The sequence below is a fragment of the Peromyscus californicus genome, unplaced genomic scaffold (genome assembly GCF_007827085.1).
Source record: "Peromyscus californicus insignis strain IS unplaced genomic scaffold, ASM782708v3 Scaffold_13__1_contigs__length_99412109, whole genome shotgun sequence".
Taxonomy (NCBI): Eukaryota; Metazoa; Chordata; class Mammalia; order Rodentia; family Cricetidae; genus Peromyscus; species Peromyscus californicus.
Genome location: NW_026294424.1, coordinates 7,534,733 through 7,553,043, shown reverse-complemented (window position 1 = coordinate 7,553,043; position 18,311 = coordinate 7,534,733). Strand labels below are relative to the sequence as shown.

At 38.6% G+C, this 18,311-nt stretch overlaps 1 protein-coding gene across 1 annotated transcript in view; it reads left to right on the top strand.

Moving 5' to 3' along the window:
- Hormad2 (HORMA domain containing 2) overlaps positions 1–18,311 on the top strand; it is an 82,276-nt gene that overhangs the window by 13,573 nt on the left and 50,392 nt on the right. The window contains exons 5-9 of the mRNA XM_052735871.1: positions 3,012–3,032; positions 4,012–4,038; positions 8,760–8,827; positions 11,472–11,623; positions 11,997–12,250. Coding sequence (XP_052591831.1) covers positions 3,012–3,032; positions 4,012–4,038; positions 8,760–8,827; positions 11,472–11,623; positions 11,997–12,250 — 522 coding nt within the window. The remainder of the gene's footprint in view (positions 1–3,011; positions 3,033–4,011; positions 4,039–8,759; positions 8,828–11,471; positions 11,624–11,996; positions 12,251–18,311) is intronic.

The following is an 18,311-nucleotide window of genomic DNA, read 5'->3' as shown; positions in this document are numbered from 1 at the left end:
GAATCTGTGCAGCAGGAAAGCATAACAAAGGAGGGCTTCCCCTGGCAGAGATTCAAGGGCAATCTTTCAAAGAAAGAATTGTTGGAGACGAGTGCAGGACAGCTTCACACATCCTGGTCTAGTGCTGTGTCCTCAAGCTGTATCTCCAGCTTAAGAAGAAAGGACTCTTGATCTTTGAAGCCTCTAAGCACTTGGACGAGTTGAGAAGGGTTTGAGGGTCATCATAAGGTTTAACAATTTATTAGCAACATTTCCTGGGTGTTCATCATCCAGAGGCAGTACAATGTAAGGGGGCATTCTTGGGCTGGAGAGATGACTCTATGGTTAGGAGCACTTGTTGCTCTTGCAGAGGACCAGGGTCCCATTCCCAGCACCCACGTGGTGATTCATAACCATCCATCTAATTCCAGGAGCTCTAACAGTCACACACATGGTGCACATACATGCATGTAGGCAAAATATTCATGCACATAAAAATAAGCTTAAAAATAATAAAAAAGATCAGCATTCTGCAGTCAATCTGAGGTGAATCCCAATTTTGTTAGTTACATCTTTATGACTTTAGACAAACAACCTACTACAGTACTTTAATTTATCAACACAAATGTGATATAACACCAAAGCTACACAGAGAAACCCTGTCTCAAGGAAAAAGAAAAGTGACATAACAGAACCTACCTCTTAAGAGTCATTTTGAAATTGAATGAGTTAGAGGCAGGCAAGATGGTTCAGCAGATAAAGGTACTTGTCACACAAGCCTGGGATCTACTGATCCTTAGAACATATGTAAAAGTTGACTCCACAAAGTTGTCCTCTGATTCTTACATGCTATGGAATATGTACCCCCAAACACTTGCATTTTACATGCACATACAACAATAATAAATGAAACTTTGAAATTAAAAGAATATTGAATGAGTTAATAATAAAAAACAGTAGTTGAACTGTCCTAGGAACATCAAAACACAAACTGGGCCTGGAGAGTTGACTCAACAGTTAAGAATATTGGCTGCTCTTCCAGAGGACCAGGGTTCAAGCCCAGCACCCAGTTAGCTAGCATCTGTAACTAGTTCCAGGGGATCTGGCACCCTCTTATGGCCTCTGTGCACACTGCATGCAGACACCTATACACATAAATAAGTAAATAAGTCTTAAAAATTTAAGAAAAGAATAGATAAAACCTTAGATACAGATGTGTCCAATCCACAGCCTGTGGACCATGTGGCACAGGATAACTATGAATGTGGTCCAATACAAAATTGTAAACCAAACATGAGACTTTTTTTTTTTGTGATTCAGTAACATGGTTTTCCAGTGTGAACCTTGTAGATGACAATGTCATTTCACAGTATCAAAAGGTTGGACATGCCTGATGGACTTTTAAACAGTATTTACATTGTTTTTGATTGTTAGGATTTTATAACTTTTCTCATATGATCTTATTGCAGGGAGTATATATAATTAAGTAAGTAGTTCAATGGGAAATTGAGGCAGAAAGATCATGATTGAGGCCATCCTTGTGACAAGACCCTGTTTCTTAAAAAAAAAAAAAAGTAGTTTAAGCAAAAACAAGTTTTGAGTAGCTAGAGCCCTTGGAAGATGTTCTGTTGAAGAACATGATATTACTAATTATGAGATTCTTGGTACTTTATATTTTATGATAAATTTGAATTCTTTAAAATAAGCATATATATTAAAATAATTTTTATAAGCCGGGCGGTGGTGGCGCACGCCTTTAATCCCAGCACTCGGGAGGCAGAGCCAGGCGGATCGCTGTGAGTTCGAGGCCAGCCTGGGCTACCAAGTGAGTTCCAGGAAAGGCGCAAAGCTACACAGAGAAACCCTGTCTCGAAAAACCAAAAAAAAAAAAAAAAAAAAAAAAAATAATTTTTATAAAAAGGAGCTATATAATTTCCTCCTTATTCCCACCCTCATCTCTTACAATCCTGTCCACTTTCCACACAACATTCTTTGAGAAACCGAAGTCTGGTCATGTTACTCTTTATGCCTAAAAATTTTCCAGGAATTTTAAAATAAAGTTTAAAATCCTTTAATGATGAAGAAGATCTGAATAATCCCCATTTGCCTTTCTACGATACCCCTCTCACACCCTTGTTCAAGCTAAAGACTCTAGAACATGTCAGTTCCTTTTATCTTTGCACATACTGTTTGTCTTGCCTGAAAAATTCTGTCCCATGCATATGTCCTGCCTAACTCCAGTTTGTCCTTCTGCAGTTAAAATTGTCCCCCATCAGTGTTCTCCTTACAGCCCGTGTTGTTTCCTCACAGCAAAACAAACAAACAAACCCCCAAACCATGAGTGTAATGCTATAGCCATGTGATTTTTTTTCTTAGTGTTCATCTCCCTTGCTAGTCTGCATGTTTCTTGAGATCAGTGGCTGTATTTTTTTTAATGTGTCAATAAACTATTAACAGTTTTACTATGTGGTCATAAAAATCAGTTACATACCAAAATAGCCACACGGTGGCACTCAAGTTTTAGTCAATTGCTATGGAATTATGGTCCTCAAATTTTATATTTTAGGTTTAAAACTTTATCATAGACTTGATTGTATCAATGTCTATATATTCCAAAATTTGTTAAAGCTGAGAAAATGTCTTTATAATTGTACTTATATAGAGAGACAAGAATTTGTAAGATCACCAGACTTCCTAATATTTTTACCTTGCTAGATTAGTTTCAAAAGTACTTTTTAGAGATTCTTGTGGTACATTTAATTTTGAGCAATAATGAATTGTTTTGTATATCTTTGGTTCCCAAGTTAGAAAATAAAAACTTTTTTGTATCCTTCTTCTGTTCCAGTAAAGCTAATGTCTGTAATAGACATTGTTTGAATGAGTGAATTATTAGTTCCTTTTTCTGGCCTTCTGAATATTTCCCTACCCAAGTGTCTGGAACCTCTCTGAAGTAATATTTGAATTAGTCTCTATCAGAAATGACAGTTCAGTAGTGCAAGCATATAATAACACAGTTTTCTTTTCTCTTGAAGCTTCACATGGCAGTGCTAACAGTAAGTATATACTTGAAGACGAAGTCTCGGCTGTCTCTGCACTGACTTTTGGCAAGTGAAGCATTTAGACAGTAATCTTTCCCTTTCTCCCTTTTTGGGATTTATGGCATTTTAACATTTTAAAAATTGGATGTTTCAGCTGGGCGAGGGCAGCACACACTTTTAATCCCAGCACTCAAGAGGCAGAGGCAGGTGGATCTCTGTGAGTTCAAGATCAGCCTGGTCTACAGAGTGAGTTCCAGGACAGCCAGGGCTACACAGAGAAACTTTGTCTCAAAATACAAAAACAAACAAACAAAAAATTGGGTATATCAGAGCTTTAATAAGATATTATAAATATTCAGTATATTTCTTTGGCATATATATTACATGAGAGAACATATAGAATATACCATACTAACACTTAGAATTTCCATTTTTTTTGGTTATGTAACAGGTTCAAAGGTTTTTTTTTTTCAAATTTTTTAGACTTTTTTGAAGTTTTATATATCCATGGGAATAAATGATGGTAGAAAATTGAGATAGCATTGATAATATATATATATTAATTATTTAAATATTTTACAGCTCAGTCATATTAATTACAGATACTTTACATCAATCTTAAGAAACTTCCACAAAGTTAGTGTTCATAGACAGTCTAAAGATTCTGTGTTCTTGCTGGGTGTGGTGGCACACACTTTTAATCCCAGCACTTGGAGGCAGAGGTAGGTAGATCTTTGTGAGTTAGAGGACAGCCTAGTCTACAGAGCGAGTTCCAGGACTGTCAAGGATACACGGAGAAACCCTGTCTCAAAAAACAACAAACAAAAGATTCAGTGTTCAATATAAGAGTTAATCCCATCTCTAGCTTGAAATATGCCCAGGTAATACTCAGTTAACAGAGCACAAATTGAACTCTTTACATAGACAGTATTTTCAATGAGCAGTAATCTAGTAAATTTTGGATATTAAGTGTTCTGTATTTTCCCTTAAACAGCTGTACACAAATCCTAAGGAACCTGAGGTAAGATGGTAGTGTATAGATGGTAATGTATGTATACTATATATAAGTATGTTTATCTGAGTTGAGGCTGTAGATTGTTACTGGACTACTGCATGAACAGAGCAATTCATCGTGAACTTTATATTTTATTATAAGTGGAATCAGTTTTATGTGATTTTTTAGAAACTATGGGCCGGGTGGTGGTGGTTGCGCATGTCTTTAATCCCAGCACTTGAAATGCAGAGGCAGGCGAATCTCTGTGAGTTCGAGGCCAGCCTTGTCTACAGCATGAGTTCCAGGACAGGCTCCAAAGCTACAGAGAAACCCTGTCTTGAAAAAACAAACAAAAAAAAAGAAACAAACAAACAAAAAACTATGTAAGAATGTTAGAAAAAAGAAAAACAACATTGATTGGAGCTAAGGCTATCCTGTAACATGTCAACATTAGTCATAAATGTGTAGGAGCCACACACATTTTTATTATTATTATTTAGTTATTTCTTTTTGTGATCTTTTGGAAAAAGAAAAGATACAGCATTATTCTGAGCTCTTTACCATCTGAATTCTCCCTGTTGATATTTTTACTGACTTTTGAGAACATTAGTTCTTATTATTATTTTTTTTTTTTTTTGGTTTTTCGAGACAGGGTTTCTCTGTGCAGCTTTGTGCCTTTCCTGGAACTCACTTGGTAGCCCAGACTGGCCTCGAACTCACAGAGATCCGCCTGGCTCTGCCTCCCGAGTGCTGGGATTAAAGGCGTGCGCCACCACTGCCCAGCTTTCTTTTGTTTTTTTTAAGACAGGGTTTCTCCACATAGCAGTTCTGGCTGTCCTGGGACTTCCTTTGTAGACCAGGCTGGCCTCAAACTCACAGAGATCTGCCTGCCTCTGCCTCCCAGGTGGGATTAAGTTGTGCACCTCCACACTAGGCTTGAGACCTTTAGTTCTTTACTCCTATCTAAATTTGGATTCCTCAGCTTGCTTAGTGCAGCCTGCACTTTGCTGCTCTGCTGTGGTATTCAAGTCTTTGGTGAAGCCTCTTTGGCTCACTGTCTGTACTAACTTGTGTCTTTTTTAAAGTTCCTTCCCAGCAGAGCCCCACAGTTTAATCCTCTCAGTTGATTCATATATTTCCTAAGAGGACTAGGAGTTTTTGAAGATAAGGGTGAGATTTTCTACTTGGCAGAGTAAATCAGACGTAATAGCTACTTGTGCCGCTTTCATGGCTTTTGTATCTGTGACACAGAGATGGAGTGAGAAGCCTTTTGGTTTTTTATTCTGTTTTGTCTCTCTCCTAGCTCTCTTTTCTTTTTTCCCCCTTGCTTTGAATTTTGTTTTGTTTTTTTTCTGAGACAAGGTTTCTCTGACTGTCCTGGCACTCACTATGTAGACCAGGCTGGCCTTGATCTCATAGAGATCCACCTGCCTCTGCCTTCCAAGTGCTGGGATTAAAAATGTATGCCACTACCTACTGCCCGGCTCTGATTTGTGTTTTCAGAAACTCTTGGCTAGTAAACAGAGAATAAAGATCACACGGATTTGTGATTCACTCACTTTAGAGATAGACCTGAGAAGTCTCTCTAGTGGATTAGAATGTGGAGTGAGAAGTAGTCTGAACATGTTTGAGGTTGTCAAGAATTATACTTTTAATAATGATTCTTTCAATTTGTATGCATTTGTGTCTACTTGTCTGTATGTGCATCATGTGTGTGCAGTGCCCTTAGACTCCAGCAGTGGGTGTCAGGGCCCCTGGAACTGAGTTCCAGGCAGTTTTGAGCCTCCTGATGCAGGTGCTGGGAATTGAACCCAGCTCCTCTATAAGAGTAATAAGTGTTCTTAACCTAAACCGTCTCTCCACCCTCAGGATTAATATCTTTGTAAAACAGTTATGTATCTCTACAGTAAAACAATCAGTTTAGGAATCAAATAATAAAAAATTGCCAACTACTTAAAGATCTCTTTTATTTACAAAATACATTCTCATAGTATTAACAGGCTAGGGTTGACCAGACACGTGAGCAGGCAAGAAGAATAGGCATTGTTTGCTTGACAATTATACTTATCACTGGCTAAGAGGACACTGTGTATCTAGCCTATTTGGAGGGAACCTGTTGCTTTTAGGCACCTGCAGCCATCTCTAATCTGACCCATCTCTTCTATTGTATTCACAAAGCAGCCTTCTGAGCTTGGTCTGATTTTTTTTTTCAAATGGGCTGACCAGTTATAAAAGCAATTCTCTTTTAAAATTAACTTATTACAATCAGTCTTTTAGGTTCAATATTTTCCCAGGCTCTGCTCACCTGTGATTAAGTTATATGCTAAAGTATAAGATCAGCAGATCTGTGAGACCAAATCTTGGAGAAAGGTAACAGGAACACTAAAGCAGTTCTTGATGACTCTAACATCCTCAGTTCCACATTGTCAAGGATTTATTTTGAACCAGATGGATGAAGGTTATGTTCTGTGTTCTGATATCAACTTATACTCAATCTGCCTCTAGCACCTTCAGCTTTGTCTACAAACTATATAATTTATCTGGGCAAAACATTTATTTTTAAGCAGAAGTCTTTTCAGTTAGCTTGTGTGTGTGTGTGTGTGTGTGTGTGTGTGTGTGTGTGTGTGTGTGTGTGTGTGCAGGTGTGAGTGGCAAGTGTGTGGAGATCAGAGGACAACTTTCAGGAGTCAGTTGTTCTTCCACTGTGGGTCCCTGGGATAAAACTTGGGTCTCAGGCTTACTGGAAGCACTTTGAACCTCTGAGCCATATCACTAGTTTTTGGGGTTTTTTGGTTTTTTTTTTTTTTGCTTTTTGTTTTTTAGCATCAGTTTGTATTTATTTCATAGAAACTTATAATTTTCAGTGGAATATATATTACATGTTAATTAAAAAATTTTCAGTATGTATACTTTCTTTTATATATATATTATTTTAATTTTTTTCATTTTACATACCAACCACAGATCCCCCTCCCTCCCCTCCTACTTCTCACCTCCTCCCCACCCTACCCTCATCCACTCCTTAGGATAAGGCCTCCCTTGGGGAGTCAACAAGGTCTGGCACATCAAGTTGAGGCAGGCCCAAGCCCCTCCCCCCTGCATCAAGGCTGAGCAAGGTATCCCACTATAGGGAGTGGGCTCCAAAAAGCCAGGTTTATATTCAATACTATATGTCTCTTATGAGAAAATTTGTTCTCTGTGTTCTACCACACCCTTACCAGTTATGAGAGCAGATAGCAGTAATAGTTTTTAGTGCAGGAAATAAGACTTGATGCCATAGACCATAGTTCCTTTTCCCATTTTTTAATGTTGCCATTCACTCCTTCCCTAAATTACCACAGTGCTCGCTCGCTCTCTCTCTCTCTCTCTACCTCTCCTCTCCTCTCCCTTTCTCCTTCCTTCCTCCTTTCTTTTTTTCTCTTCTATTTATTTATTTGTTTGTTTGTTTATTTGGGACAGGGTCTCTCTATGTCGCCCTCGCTGTCCTGGAACAAGCTGTGTGGCCCAAGTTGGCCCCAAACTCACAGAGATCCGCTTGCCTCTGCCTCCCAGGTGCTGGGATTAAAGGTGTGCACCACCACACCTGGTCCTTCCCTGTCTGTCATAATCACTGTTCTTTTGATGTGAAGCAACACCCTGTCTAAGGCAACTCTCATAAGAAAAAGCATTTAATTGGGGCTTACTTATAGTTTCAGAGGTTTAGTCTTGCTATCATCATGGTGAGGTGCATGTCAGAAGGCAGGCAGATGCTGGAGCAGTATTGATAGCAACATCCTGACCTGTAGGCCATAAAGGAGTTGGGGGAGACAGACACACAGATACCGGGCCTGGTGTCACCAGTGACACACTTCTTCCAACAAGGTCACACCTCCTAACACTTCTCATCCTTCCAGATACTTCCACTTCTTCCCTGGTGACTAAGCATTCAGACCTATGAGCCTATGAGGACCATTCTCATACAAGCCACCACACTGTCTGTATTCTTAAGGCGTACAGGTGATCAGGTCCTGGCATCACTGACCTATTTAAACCTTCAATAGACTTCAGTGAACTTAGAAAAAAATTCAAAATCCTTACTACTGTCAACAAAGTTGCACAACCACACCTCTCATTTCCAGCTAGTTGGCTTCTATTTGGATTCTAAAAAATACATTCCATCTCAACTAAGAGCTTTTGCATTACTATTCTGTCTCCCCAAGGCACTGCCCCACAGGCTTGTATGTGACTGGCCTTTCTTGAGGCTCATCTCAAAATATCATATCTTCAGGCAAGTCTTCCTTGACCCCTCTAAATCTAGTTCATCTTTCTCTCTACTATGTCCTTCCTACCATAGCATCTGCTTTATATTGTTCATGGCATCCATTTTATCTGAAATTATCTTTTTTTGTTGTTGTTGTTGACTAGCTAGAATCTTTGTAGAGTCTGTGGAAAAAGAAGGAATCTTTTCTGCCTTGTTCACCTTCTAGCTCAAAGTAGACATTTGATAAAACATTCATTACATGAATGAATGATTCCTCAACTGGTAAAATGTAATGGAAATATTTGCTGCCTAACTTATTTTTATCTGAGAGGAGGGAGATTAAGTTATCATTATACCTGGAACTACTATTCCTGGATACAGTAATACTCTGAGACAAACGTACAGAGGAAGCGTAGGGGATAGTCAATGAAATGTTCCTTTTTATAAGGTAAAAGTCCGGTTGTGTTTCAAAATTAACTTCTTTCTCTGTTCTCTTTGGTTTTTCTAGAAAGTGACTGAGATATACCAATTCAAATTCAAATACACAAAAAATGGAACCACTATGGACTTTGACAGGTAGATTCTAATTGTTTAGTCAACACAAGAAATGTATAGGAGTGAAGTAAATATAAGCTTTCATATGGCCAGAGGAAAGTCTTAAATCTTTTTGTCATTTTCTTATAAGCCCTAGAATACCCCACTATTATGAGTAGAAATTATAATAATTGTTTTAATGTCTGAAGTCTATACACTAAGCTGGTAGGAGTTGAGGCAATGGTGGATGTCATGGCTCTTAAAATTATATTAATAAAGGGGCTGGAAAGATGGCTCAGTGGTTAAGAAAGTACTCTTCCAGAGGCCCTGAGTTTGATTATAAGCACCTACATCATGTAGCTTACAGCTGTCTATAACTCCAGCTCTAGGGGAATCATGCCTCTGAGGACACCTGCACTCATGTGCACATACCCACATGCACACACACCTACACATAACTAAAAATAGTAATAAATATTGAAAAACAAACAAGATTTAACTAAAAATATATTAATAAGGCTGTCAACATGATGTTGGGTAAAGAACCCATATGACTGTCTCTGGCTCTTATTCCAGTGGCACTGTTGGTATCAATCTGTTGGCTTTGTTGATCCTTTTCATCTTCAATACAGGCAGATTGAGCCTGAGGGAAATGAAACTCCTGGATTATTTGCCTACATATATAAATACTGTCATCTGCTTATCCATACACATACCATTTTCTGTGTGTCACTCTTTGGGAAACTCATATGCACTGTGGGTTTTTTGTTTGTTTGTTTGTTTGTTTTTGTTTTTTGAGACAAGGTTTCTCTGTGTAGTTTTTGGAGTCTGTCCTGGAACTTGCTTTGTAGATCAGGCTGGCTTTGAACTTACAGAGAGATCCACCTGCCTGTGCCTCCTAAGTGCGAATTTTCTTTTTCTTTCTTTCTTTCTTTCTTTCTTTCTTTCTTTCTTTCTTTCTTTCTTTCTTTCTTTCTTTCTTTCTTTCTTTCTTTTTCTTTTTTCTTTCTTTTTTTTTTTTTGGTTTTTTGAGACACGGTTTCTCCATGTAGTTTTGGTACCTATCCTGGATCTCGTTCAGTAGACCAGGCTGGCCTCGAACTCACAGAGATCCCGAGTGCTGGGATTAAAGTCGTGCACCACTGCCGCCCAGTGCTGCACTGTGTTTTCCTATCAAGTCTTAAAATGTGTTTTAGATACAAAACAGGTCAAAGAGCAAAACCAAGGAAGACCCTCATGCACATAGAAATGTGTAACATTCTTCTCCCGAAGCTTTTGGCTTCAGACCAGCCAACAGGCATGGAGAACTAAGGACTGCTGATGAAATGGAATAGAATTAGATGAAATGGATATTGTAAAAAGTCTGGTAGAAAAGCTTCAAATAGGGGAGATAAATACCCTTAAAGGAACAATTCTGAAGAGAAATTTGGCAAAAATGCTCCCTTTTCTCTAGTTCTCCTGGGGAGCTTGAGGATTTCTCTCCAATGCTGTCTTAGTTAGGGTTTCTATTGCTAAAATGTCCACTTAATATATGTTTACTTTGTGATTTCTCACGGCCTTTAAAAATCAGGGAAAGACCTGACAGTTTAATTACTTGGGATGATTTTTTTCATTGCTTAGTGCCACTATGTTCAAGGTACTGCAAATAAATTGCAGTTGTAGCTCGTCCTTGAAGGCATTCAAATCTGAGATGAATTGGGAATAAAACTTTGGAGGGAAATGAAAATTTTGAATTAGAAGATAATTAGCCCAATTCTTTTATTCATTTATTAATTCAGCAAATATTTATTGGGTAGCTAGAGACCAAACCTAGTACTGTGGAGATGAAAGAGTTACCCATTTATAGTCTATATGGGGACACTGAGGGGAAGGTGAAGAGTATAGGGAAGACTTCCTTGAAAAGATGTGATGCCATATGAGCTAGGTAGGTGCTACGGGAGCATCGGAAGAGAAACAGAGAGCTCAGTACAGCTGAAGAGCATTTGCAAATGCATGTGGGAGGTGAAAGAATAATTAGTTGTATATACACCATTCTTTTATTTGATTGAAAGGCGATGGATATAATAGCAGAGTTTTAAGCAATAAGGTGACATGAATAGACCTTCCTATTGGAAGTCTTAATTTATGGAGAATGTCTTACAGTGCAGACAAAAAGAATAGATGCTTTGGTAATCCATGCAAGAATGAGGAGGGGATCTCTTTGAGAGACAATCATATGGTAGATTATTAGATAATAAGTCGAGCTAGTGACTGATTTCATGCTTGGAGAGCTGCAGAAATGTCCATAAGCTTATCTCACAAATGGGCTAACTGACCTAGAATGTGTGCAAATGATTTGACCGAGGTCATTCAGTTGGTTAACAGTACAGCTGATATTAGATGATATTAGATGCTAGGTCACCTAATTACAAGTCCATTGTTCTCATTATTATGAGGTGTGGTTATTTGAAAGCCAAAATTTTTAAATGACCATATTTAAAATGCTTTAGGGGTATTTGTTATTCAGAAATCCTTTGCATATACATTACAGAAAGTACTATCATTCCTTTAAGTTACCTCTTAAAATTTGTCTACAAAATATCTTCATGTTTAACTTATTAGATGACATAGCCAATAGTTGTATTGTTTTGGAGTATATTGTGAATATTATATATGATTGAAAAGTGCCACTTTTCTGTGGTTATAGTAGTAGTACAAGCTTTGAAAGTGGGACAAACAGTGAAGATATTAAGAAAGCCTGTTCCCTACTGATCCGTCAATTGTATATACTGATGCAGAACCTTGGACCCCTTCCTAATGATGTTATACTTACCATGAAACTCCATTATTATAATTCAGGTAGGTAGAGACCTTTGGTCAGATTCTTTCTTTCTGTGTGTGTGTGTGTGTGTGTGTGTGTGTGTGTGTGTGTGTGTGTGTGTGTGTGTTTTCGTGACAGGGTTTCTCTTTGTAACAGTCCTAGCTGTCCTGGAACTAGCTCTGTAGACCAGGCTGGCCTCAAACTCACAGAGATCCGCCTGCCTCTGCAGTGCTGGGATTAAAGGCATTCACCACCACTGCCCAGCCAAATCCTTTTTAAGTGCTCAAGTGATGCTGTATATAATTAGAAGGATTTTATAAGCATCTGAAAGATCTTTGTTACTAGATATGAAGTATTGTCACTTACTCTATTGAAACTTAATTTGCAATACTTTTTTTGTCCTTTCTGCAGTGACCCCATATGATTACCAACCTCCTGGTTTTAAAGAAGGCGTGAACTCACATTTCCTACTGTTTGATGGGGAGCCTGTGAGCCTTCGAATGGGTTCAGTCTCCTCTGGCTTTCACAGCATGAAAGTAAAAGTCACAACTGAGGCCACGAGGATGCTTGATGGGGACAACAGTCCCGTTCCGGAGAATGGCACTACTGAGATAGCCCATCAGGGTCTTGACTGTGATGAGGAAGAAGAGGACAGCAGCAACCAAGTAAGGCCAGGTTTTAGTGGCCCTTCATTGCTTCCCTTAAACACAGTTGACATTTCAGTGTGTATTCAGGTCATGTCACAGTAACAGAGTCCAGTGGAGCATGCCAGGTATGAAAACGGAAACAAAACTACCCTCTGACGTCAAGGGCTTTTTAGTAAAAAACTACAGTCTTCTAGAAGGAAATACATGTTGTTAGTCTGCCAATGATAAAATCCCAATGCACTTTATTTTTATTAAAGGTACTTATATATTTGTTTTTTTCACATGAAAGTAATATATTTTTAGTGCTTAAAAATATTCTAAGTATCTGATGTGTTCATACTCAATAGAAGTATACATTAAATCTTGATTACTGTAGTAACTTGGCACGAGGGGGTTAGGGAAGAAAAATTTTACATATCAACCTGAATCAGAGAAAAAAAAAATAAAGAATGAAACCAACTTCCATGACAAGCATTGCAGTTTGATCAGTGGGGAGAGCTGAGGGATTGGTAGGCTTGCAGCCAGTGGGTCTGATAGAGCTTAGAGCCCTTGACTTTCCTCGTTTCTGTAGAGAATTAAAGCTGAGGACTTAGCAGTTGTCTGAATAATAATGTTTGCTGTGTGCTGACATTGTAGTTAAAGGATTCTGAAACAAAAATATTTTCAGGCTGTTTAGCGGGAAGGGATACTATAAAAATAATTCAGGAAGTATTTTAAAATTAGGATAACTTTTTTGTTTTTTGCCTTAGAATTCTACTTTAAAAAGATGACTATAGGGGCTGTAGAGATGACTCAACAGTTAAGAGCACTGATTGCTCTTCCAGAGGACCCAGGTTCAATTCTTAGCACCAACATGGCAGCTCACAACTGTCTGTAATTCCAGTTCCAGGGGATCTGACACCCTGTTCTGGCCTCTGTGGATACCAGGCATGCACATGCTGAACAGACATACATGCAGGTGAAACACCAATATATAGAATAGTAATAATATTAATAATTACAGAAAAATTTATGGATGACTATGCTGGGTAGCTTCTAAAAGTACCTTCCAAATATTTAACTCTGTGTTGTGTTTAGTATATTTAAAGGGAGGTCCTAATCTCAACTCAATTAATATGACAAATGTTACCAAACAGAGTTTTTGTCTTTTTTTTTTTTTAAGTTTTTTCACAGTGTCAGGCATAAAAATAACTAGATTCTGGTGCAATTTTTTCCTTTTGATTCTATGCCAAGGGATATATAGCTAACATGTAAAGGTTAATAATAATAATAACAATAGCAACAACAATAATAATGGTTAAGAAAAGAATGAGAACGTTTTAGATTTTTAGTTTTAAGAAAAAATTTAGAACTGAGTATGATCGCATACGCCTTTAATTTCAGTACTTGGGAGGCAGAGACAGGAGGATGTCTATGAATTCAAGGCCAGCCTGGTCTACATAGTGAGTTCCATGACAGCCAAGGCTAAATAGAGAAACCTTGTCTCAAAAAAAAAAAAGTGAGAAGGAAGAAAGAAAATTTTTAAAGGGACTGGAGAAGTGGCTCAGTGGTTAAGAGCTCATATCATACGGCTCTCCCAGAAGACCTGAGTTTCATTTCCAGCATCCGTATTTGGTAGTTTACAGCCACCCATAACTTCAACTTCAGGGGACATCTGTCACCTCTAGCCTCCATGGGTATGTGCATATGAGTGCATATCCTTTATATGTGTGTATGAATGTGAATACTTTATAAAGGATACAGATAATTATAAATGAATGAATGAATACATAAATAAATTGAAAGGCAAGCATGGATCTACATGCCTCCAAACCTTAGGGATAAAGGCAGGAATAACAGAAGTTAAGGCCAGATGTTTGAGGTCAACCTGGACTATCTGAGACCATGTTTCAGAAAGCCAAAAGGAAAAAAAATAAATTAGATTATCTTTTTCTTTGCCAATAAATGTAAGCAGGACAACCTGACAGGGGAAACTGTGTTTACAAGGATCTGGACTTTGTGGTAAACTTGGTTGATGCCATTCCTCTCTTAGTGATCCAGTTATTTGAGAGAATTTAGTAAGTTAAGTCCTACTGACATTTTCCCACTAAATAGAAATATTGTTTTTCTTCCGAGAAGGTATTCACATTCATACACACATTCACACAATACATGGAACCTTTACCTTGAAACCAACAAAAGTATTTTTGAGAAAAATTCTATGTAGTTCTGACAGTTCCTCCTTGTAATTTTACCCTCTATGAGACTAAGTCTATGTAAACATATATAGAAGTAACCACACTCAAGTACTCTGAGATTTCTATCTTTTGCTTGACTGTCAAAAATGTGATCTCATTATTGTGGGTATTTCTTTTATTTCCAATGCTGTATCCTACTCTTCTTGTTTGTTCAGAGTTTTGTTTTTTATTTTTGTTGTTACTGAGACAGAATCTTGCTATGTAGCCCTGATTGACCTGGAGCTTGCTCTATGGACCAGGTTGACCTAGAACTCAAGGAAATCTGTCTGCTTTTGCTTCTCTATGCTGGAATTAAGTGTTTGTACCATTACACTCAGATTGGCTGGCCCTTGTTTTTGTTTTTTGAGACAGAATCTGTGTTGTCCAAGCTAATCTCAGTTTCCTAACTTCAAGTGATCCCTGGGTCTATGGGAACAGCCTCTCACATACTAGAACCAGAAATAGGTGCCATTAAGCCTGGCTAGTATCCTACTAATTTTTCCCTTTTTGGGGGTGGGGGTGGGGCAAGTCTCTCTTGTCTAGATATTGTAGTCTGGCTGGCCTGGAACTCATAAAGATCCACTTGCCTCTGCCTCCTGCGTGCTGGGATTAAAGGTGTGTGCTACTTTATATGCACACTTCCTGGTACAAATGCAAAAGAGTGTCTATAGGGAATATACTAGTTTTAGGCTTTGTCTTAGTCACTGTTCTATGACATCTCTCTGTGAAGAGACAGCTTATAAAAGAAAACATTTAATTGGGGGTTTACTTAAGAGTTCCTGAAGTTTAGTCCATTATCATCATGGCAAGAAGCATGGTGGCATGCAGACAGACACTGGAACAGTTATCTTGAGAGCTACATCCTGATCCATAGAGAGACAGAGAGAGAGAGAGAGACAGAGACAGACAGATAGACAGACAGACAGACAGACTGAGCCTTGAATGGGCGTTTGAAACCTCAAAACCTATCCCCAGTGACACACTTCTTCCAACAAGTCCACACTTTTTTTTTTTGGTTTTTTGAGACAGGATTTCTCTGTGTAGTTTTATAGCCTGTCCTGGATCTCACTCTGTAGCCCAGGCTGGCCTCGAACTCACAGAGATCTGCCTGCCTCTACCTTCCTAGTGCTGGATTAAAGCATGTGCCACCACTGCCCAACAAGGGCACACCTTCTAATTGGTCTAATTCTTCTCAAATAATGCCACTCCCTGATGTATAAGCATACAAATATATGAGCCTGTGGGGGTCATTCTTATTCAAACTACCACAGGCTTGCACATTTTGCAACTTCGTTAGAAAGCACAAAATAGCCCATATTTATTGTACCAGCAGTGGAAGTGAGATCTTGTATTCTTTTTGTTTTGTTTGTTTTGAGACAGGGTTTCTCCGTGTAGTTTTGGTGCCTGTCCTGGATCTCACTCTGTAGACCAGGCTGGCCTTGAACTCACAGCGATCTGCCTGGCTCTGCCTCCTGAGTGCTGGGATTAAAGGTGTGTACCACCGACTCCTGGCTGAGATCTCGTATTCTTGCAAATACTTATTATTGCTTGAGTTTATGTTTTCTGTAGTCTGCTTAACATGCTAACACTGCATGATTTTAGTGTATTTTCTTGTTGCTGATGCTTGAACATCTTTTCATTAGTCACTCTGACTTTCTGGTGCATTCAGTTATCTTTGTTCATTGATGCAAAAATATTTTGGGGGCTGGAGTGATAGCTTAGTGGCTAACAGTGTGTACTGCTCTTCCAGAGTACCTACACTGAGTTCCTAGCACCCATGTCAGGAGGCTCACAAATGCCTGTAACTCTAGCTCCAGAGGGACCCATTTTCTAGCCTTTGAGGGCACCTGTATTCATGTATGCATGCACACACACAGATATATATATATATATATATATCTACATATATATCTACATATATATCTACATATATATCTACATATATATCTATCTATATATATTTGAAGATAATTAAAAGAAAAAATCATTCTTTTTTACTTATTTATGTTGTAATAATTTGTTTATGTTTGTGGCTTGTCTTCACATTTTCTTTAACAGGTCTTTTGGGAAAGAAAAACTGTTCATTTAATGTAGTCTAGTCTTTTCTTCTGATATTCTTAAGAACCCCTTCTCTATTTAAGGTGATTAATAATAATCATATATATATTATTTTGGTTTTTCGAGACAGGGTTTCTCTGTGTAGTTTTGGAGCCTATCCTAGATCTCACTCTGTAGCCCAGGCTGGCCTAGAACTCACAGAGATCCGCCTGGCTCTGCCTCCTGAGTGCTGGGATTAAAGGCGTGCGCCACCACTGCTGGGCATATATCTAGTTTTTAAAAGTTTATATCATTTATGATATGAGATAGGTCAGACCCCTTAACAGTTTAAGTATTATATACATGCAAAAAATATATGTCTCAGTAAATACCCACAAACTGAACAGTTGGGTTGGGACATGGGTGAGGCAAGCAAGATGCCTAGAAAGGCAGCCATGCTTACCACTATACTACCAACATAAGCAAGATGCCCAGGGTGGATGGATGCCCTCAAGTGCCAAGAGTGAGAGCCTCCTTAAATTATGCTTTCTGGATTCTTGCTGGTCACACCATGTCTTGGTCCTACTGAATAATCTGATAATAACATCAGTCAGATCAAGAAGTAGGGTACTACAACCTGCTTAGAAACAGTTTTAACCTCACAGTAACTACTCTAGTTAACAAGAACATTGCTATCCTTTCTCCTATTAGCATATATTTGTTCATTCTATTGCTGGTATACATTTGGATGTGCTCCAACTTGGGGTCCCTATCACTAGTCCTTTTGAGACTAATGGAAAATATTGCTCAGTTAAATATATACACATTTCTAGTGGGAGTTGGGTTGATTGGAGTGGAACTGCTAGGTCAAAGGGTATATGTGCAGTTAGCTTTGATAGGTACTGAAAAACAGTTTCCAAAGTACATATGCCAAGAGTTGCATTGCTTCATACAGCTGCAGCTGCTTCACATCTTCATCCACTTTGGCGATTTCCATCATTTTTTTAGGTATATTTCGTATGCTGAGTATGTTTCATCTTGTTAGTGATAAGCATTCTGGTGAGTGTGCAGTGGTGTGGTGAGAGTGCAGTGGTATGGTAAGTGTGCAATGGTATGGTGAATGTGCAGTGGTATGGTGAGTGTGCAGTGGTATGGTGAGTGTGCAGTGGTATGGTGAGTGTGCAGTGGTAAGGTGAGTGTGCAGTGGTGTGGTGAGTGTGCAGTAGTGTGGTGAGTGTGCAGTGGTATGGTGAGTGTGCAGTGGTATGGTGAGTGTGCAGTGGTATGGTGAGTGTGCAGTGGTGTGGTGAGTGTGCAGTGGTGTGGTGAGTGTGTAGTGGTGTGGTGAGTGTGCAGTGATATGGTGAGTGTGCAGTGGTGTGGTGAGTGTGCAGTGGTATGGTGAGTGTGTAGTGGTATGCTGTTGTGGTTTTAATGTTTATTTTCCTGCTGAATAGTGAAAATCAGTACAGTTGTTTGACTTACTGATGTGTAGGAATTTTGCAGATACATTCTACATAGAAGTAATTTGCCGAACACGGGTAGTAAGTATCTTATTTAACTTTATAAATTTCTTTTTCATTGTTTTGTGGAGATATTTTATGAACAGTTCTTTTTTAAAGGAATATAGAACTATTTCTTGGGCTGGAGAGATGGCTCAGAGGTTAAGAGCACTGGCTGCTCTTCCAGAGGTCCTGAGTTCAATTCCTAGCAACTACATGGTGGCTCACAACCATCTATAGTGAGATCTGGTGTTCTCTTCTGGCATGCAGGCATACAGAATACTGTATGCATAATAAATAAATAAATAAACAAATAAATAAATA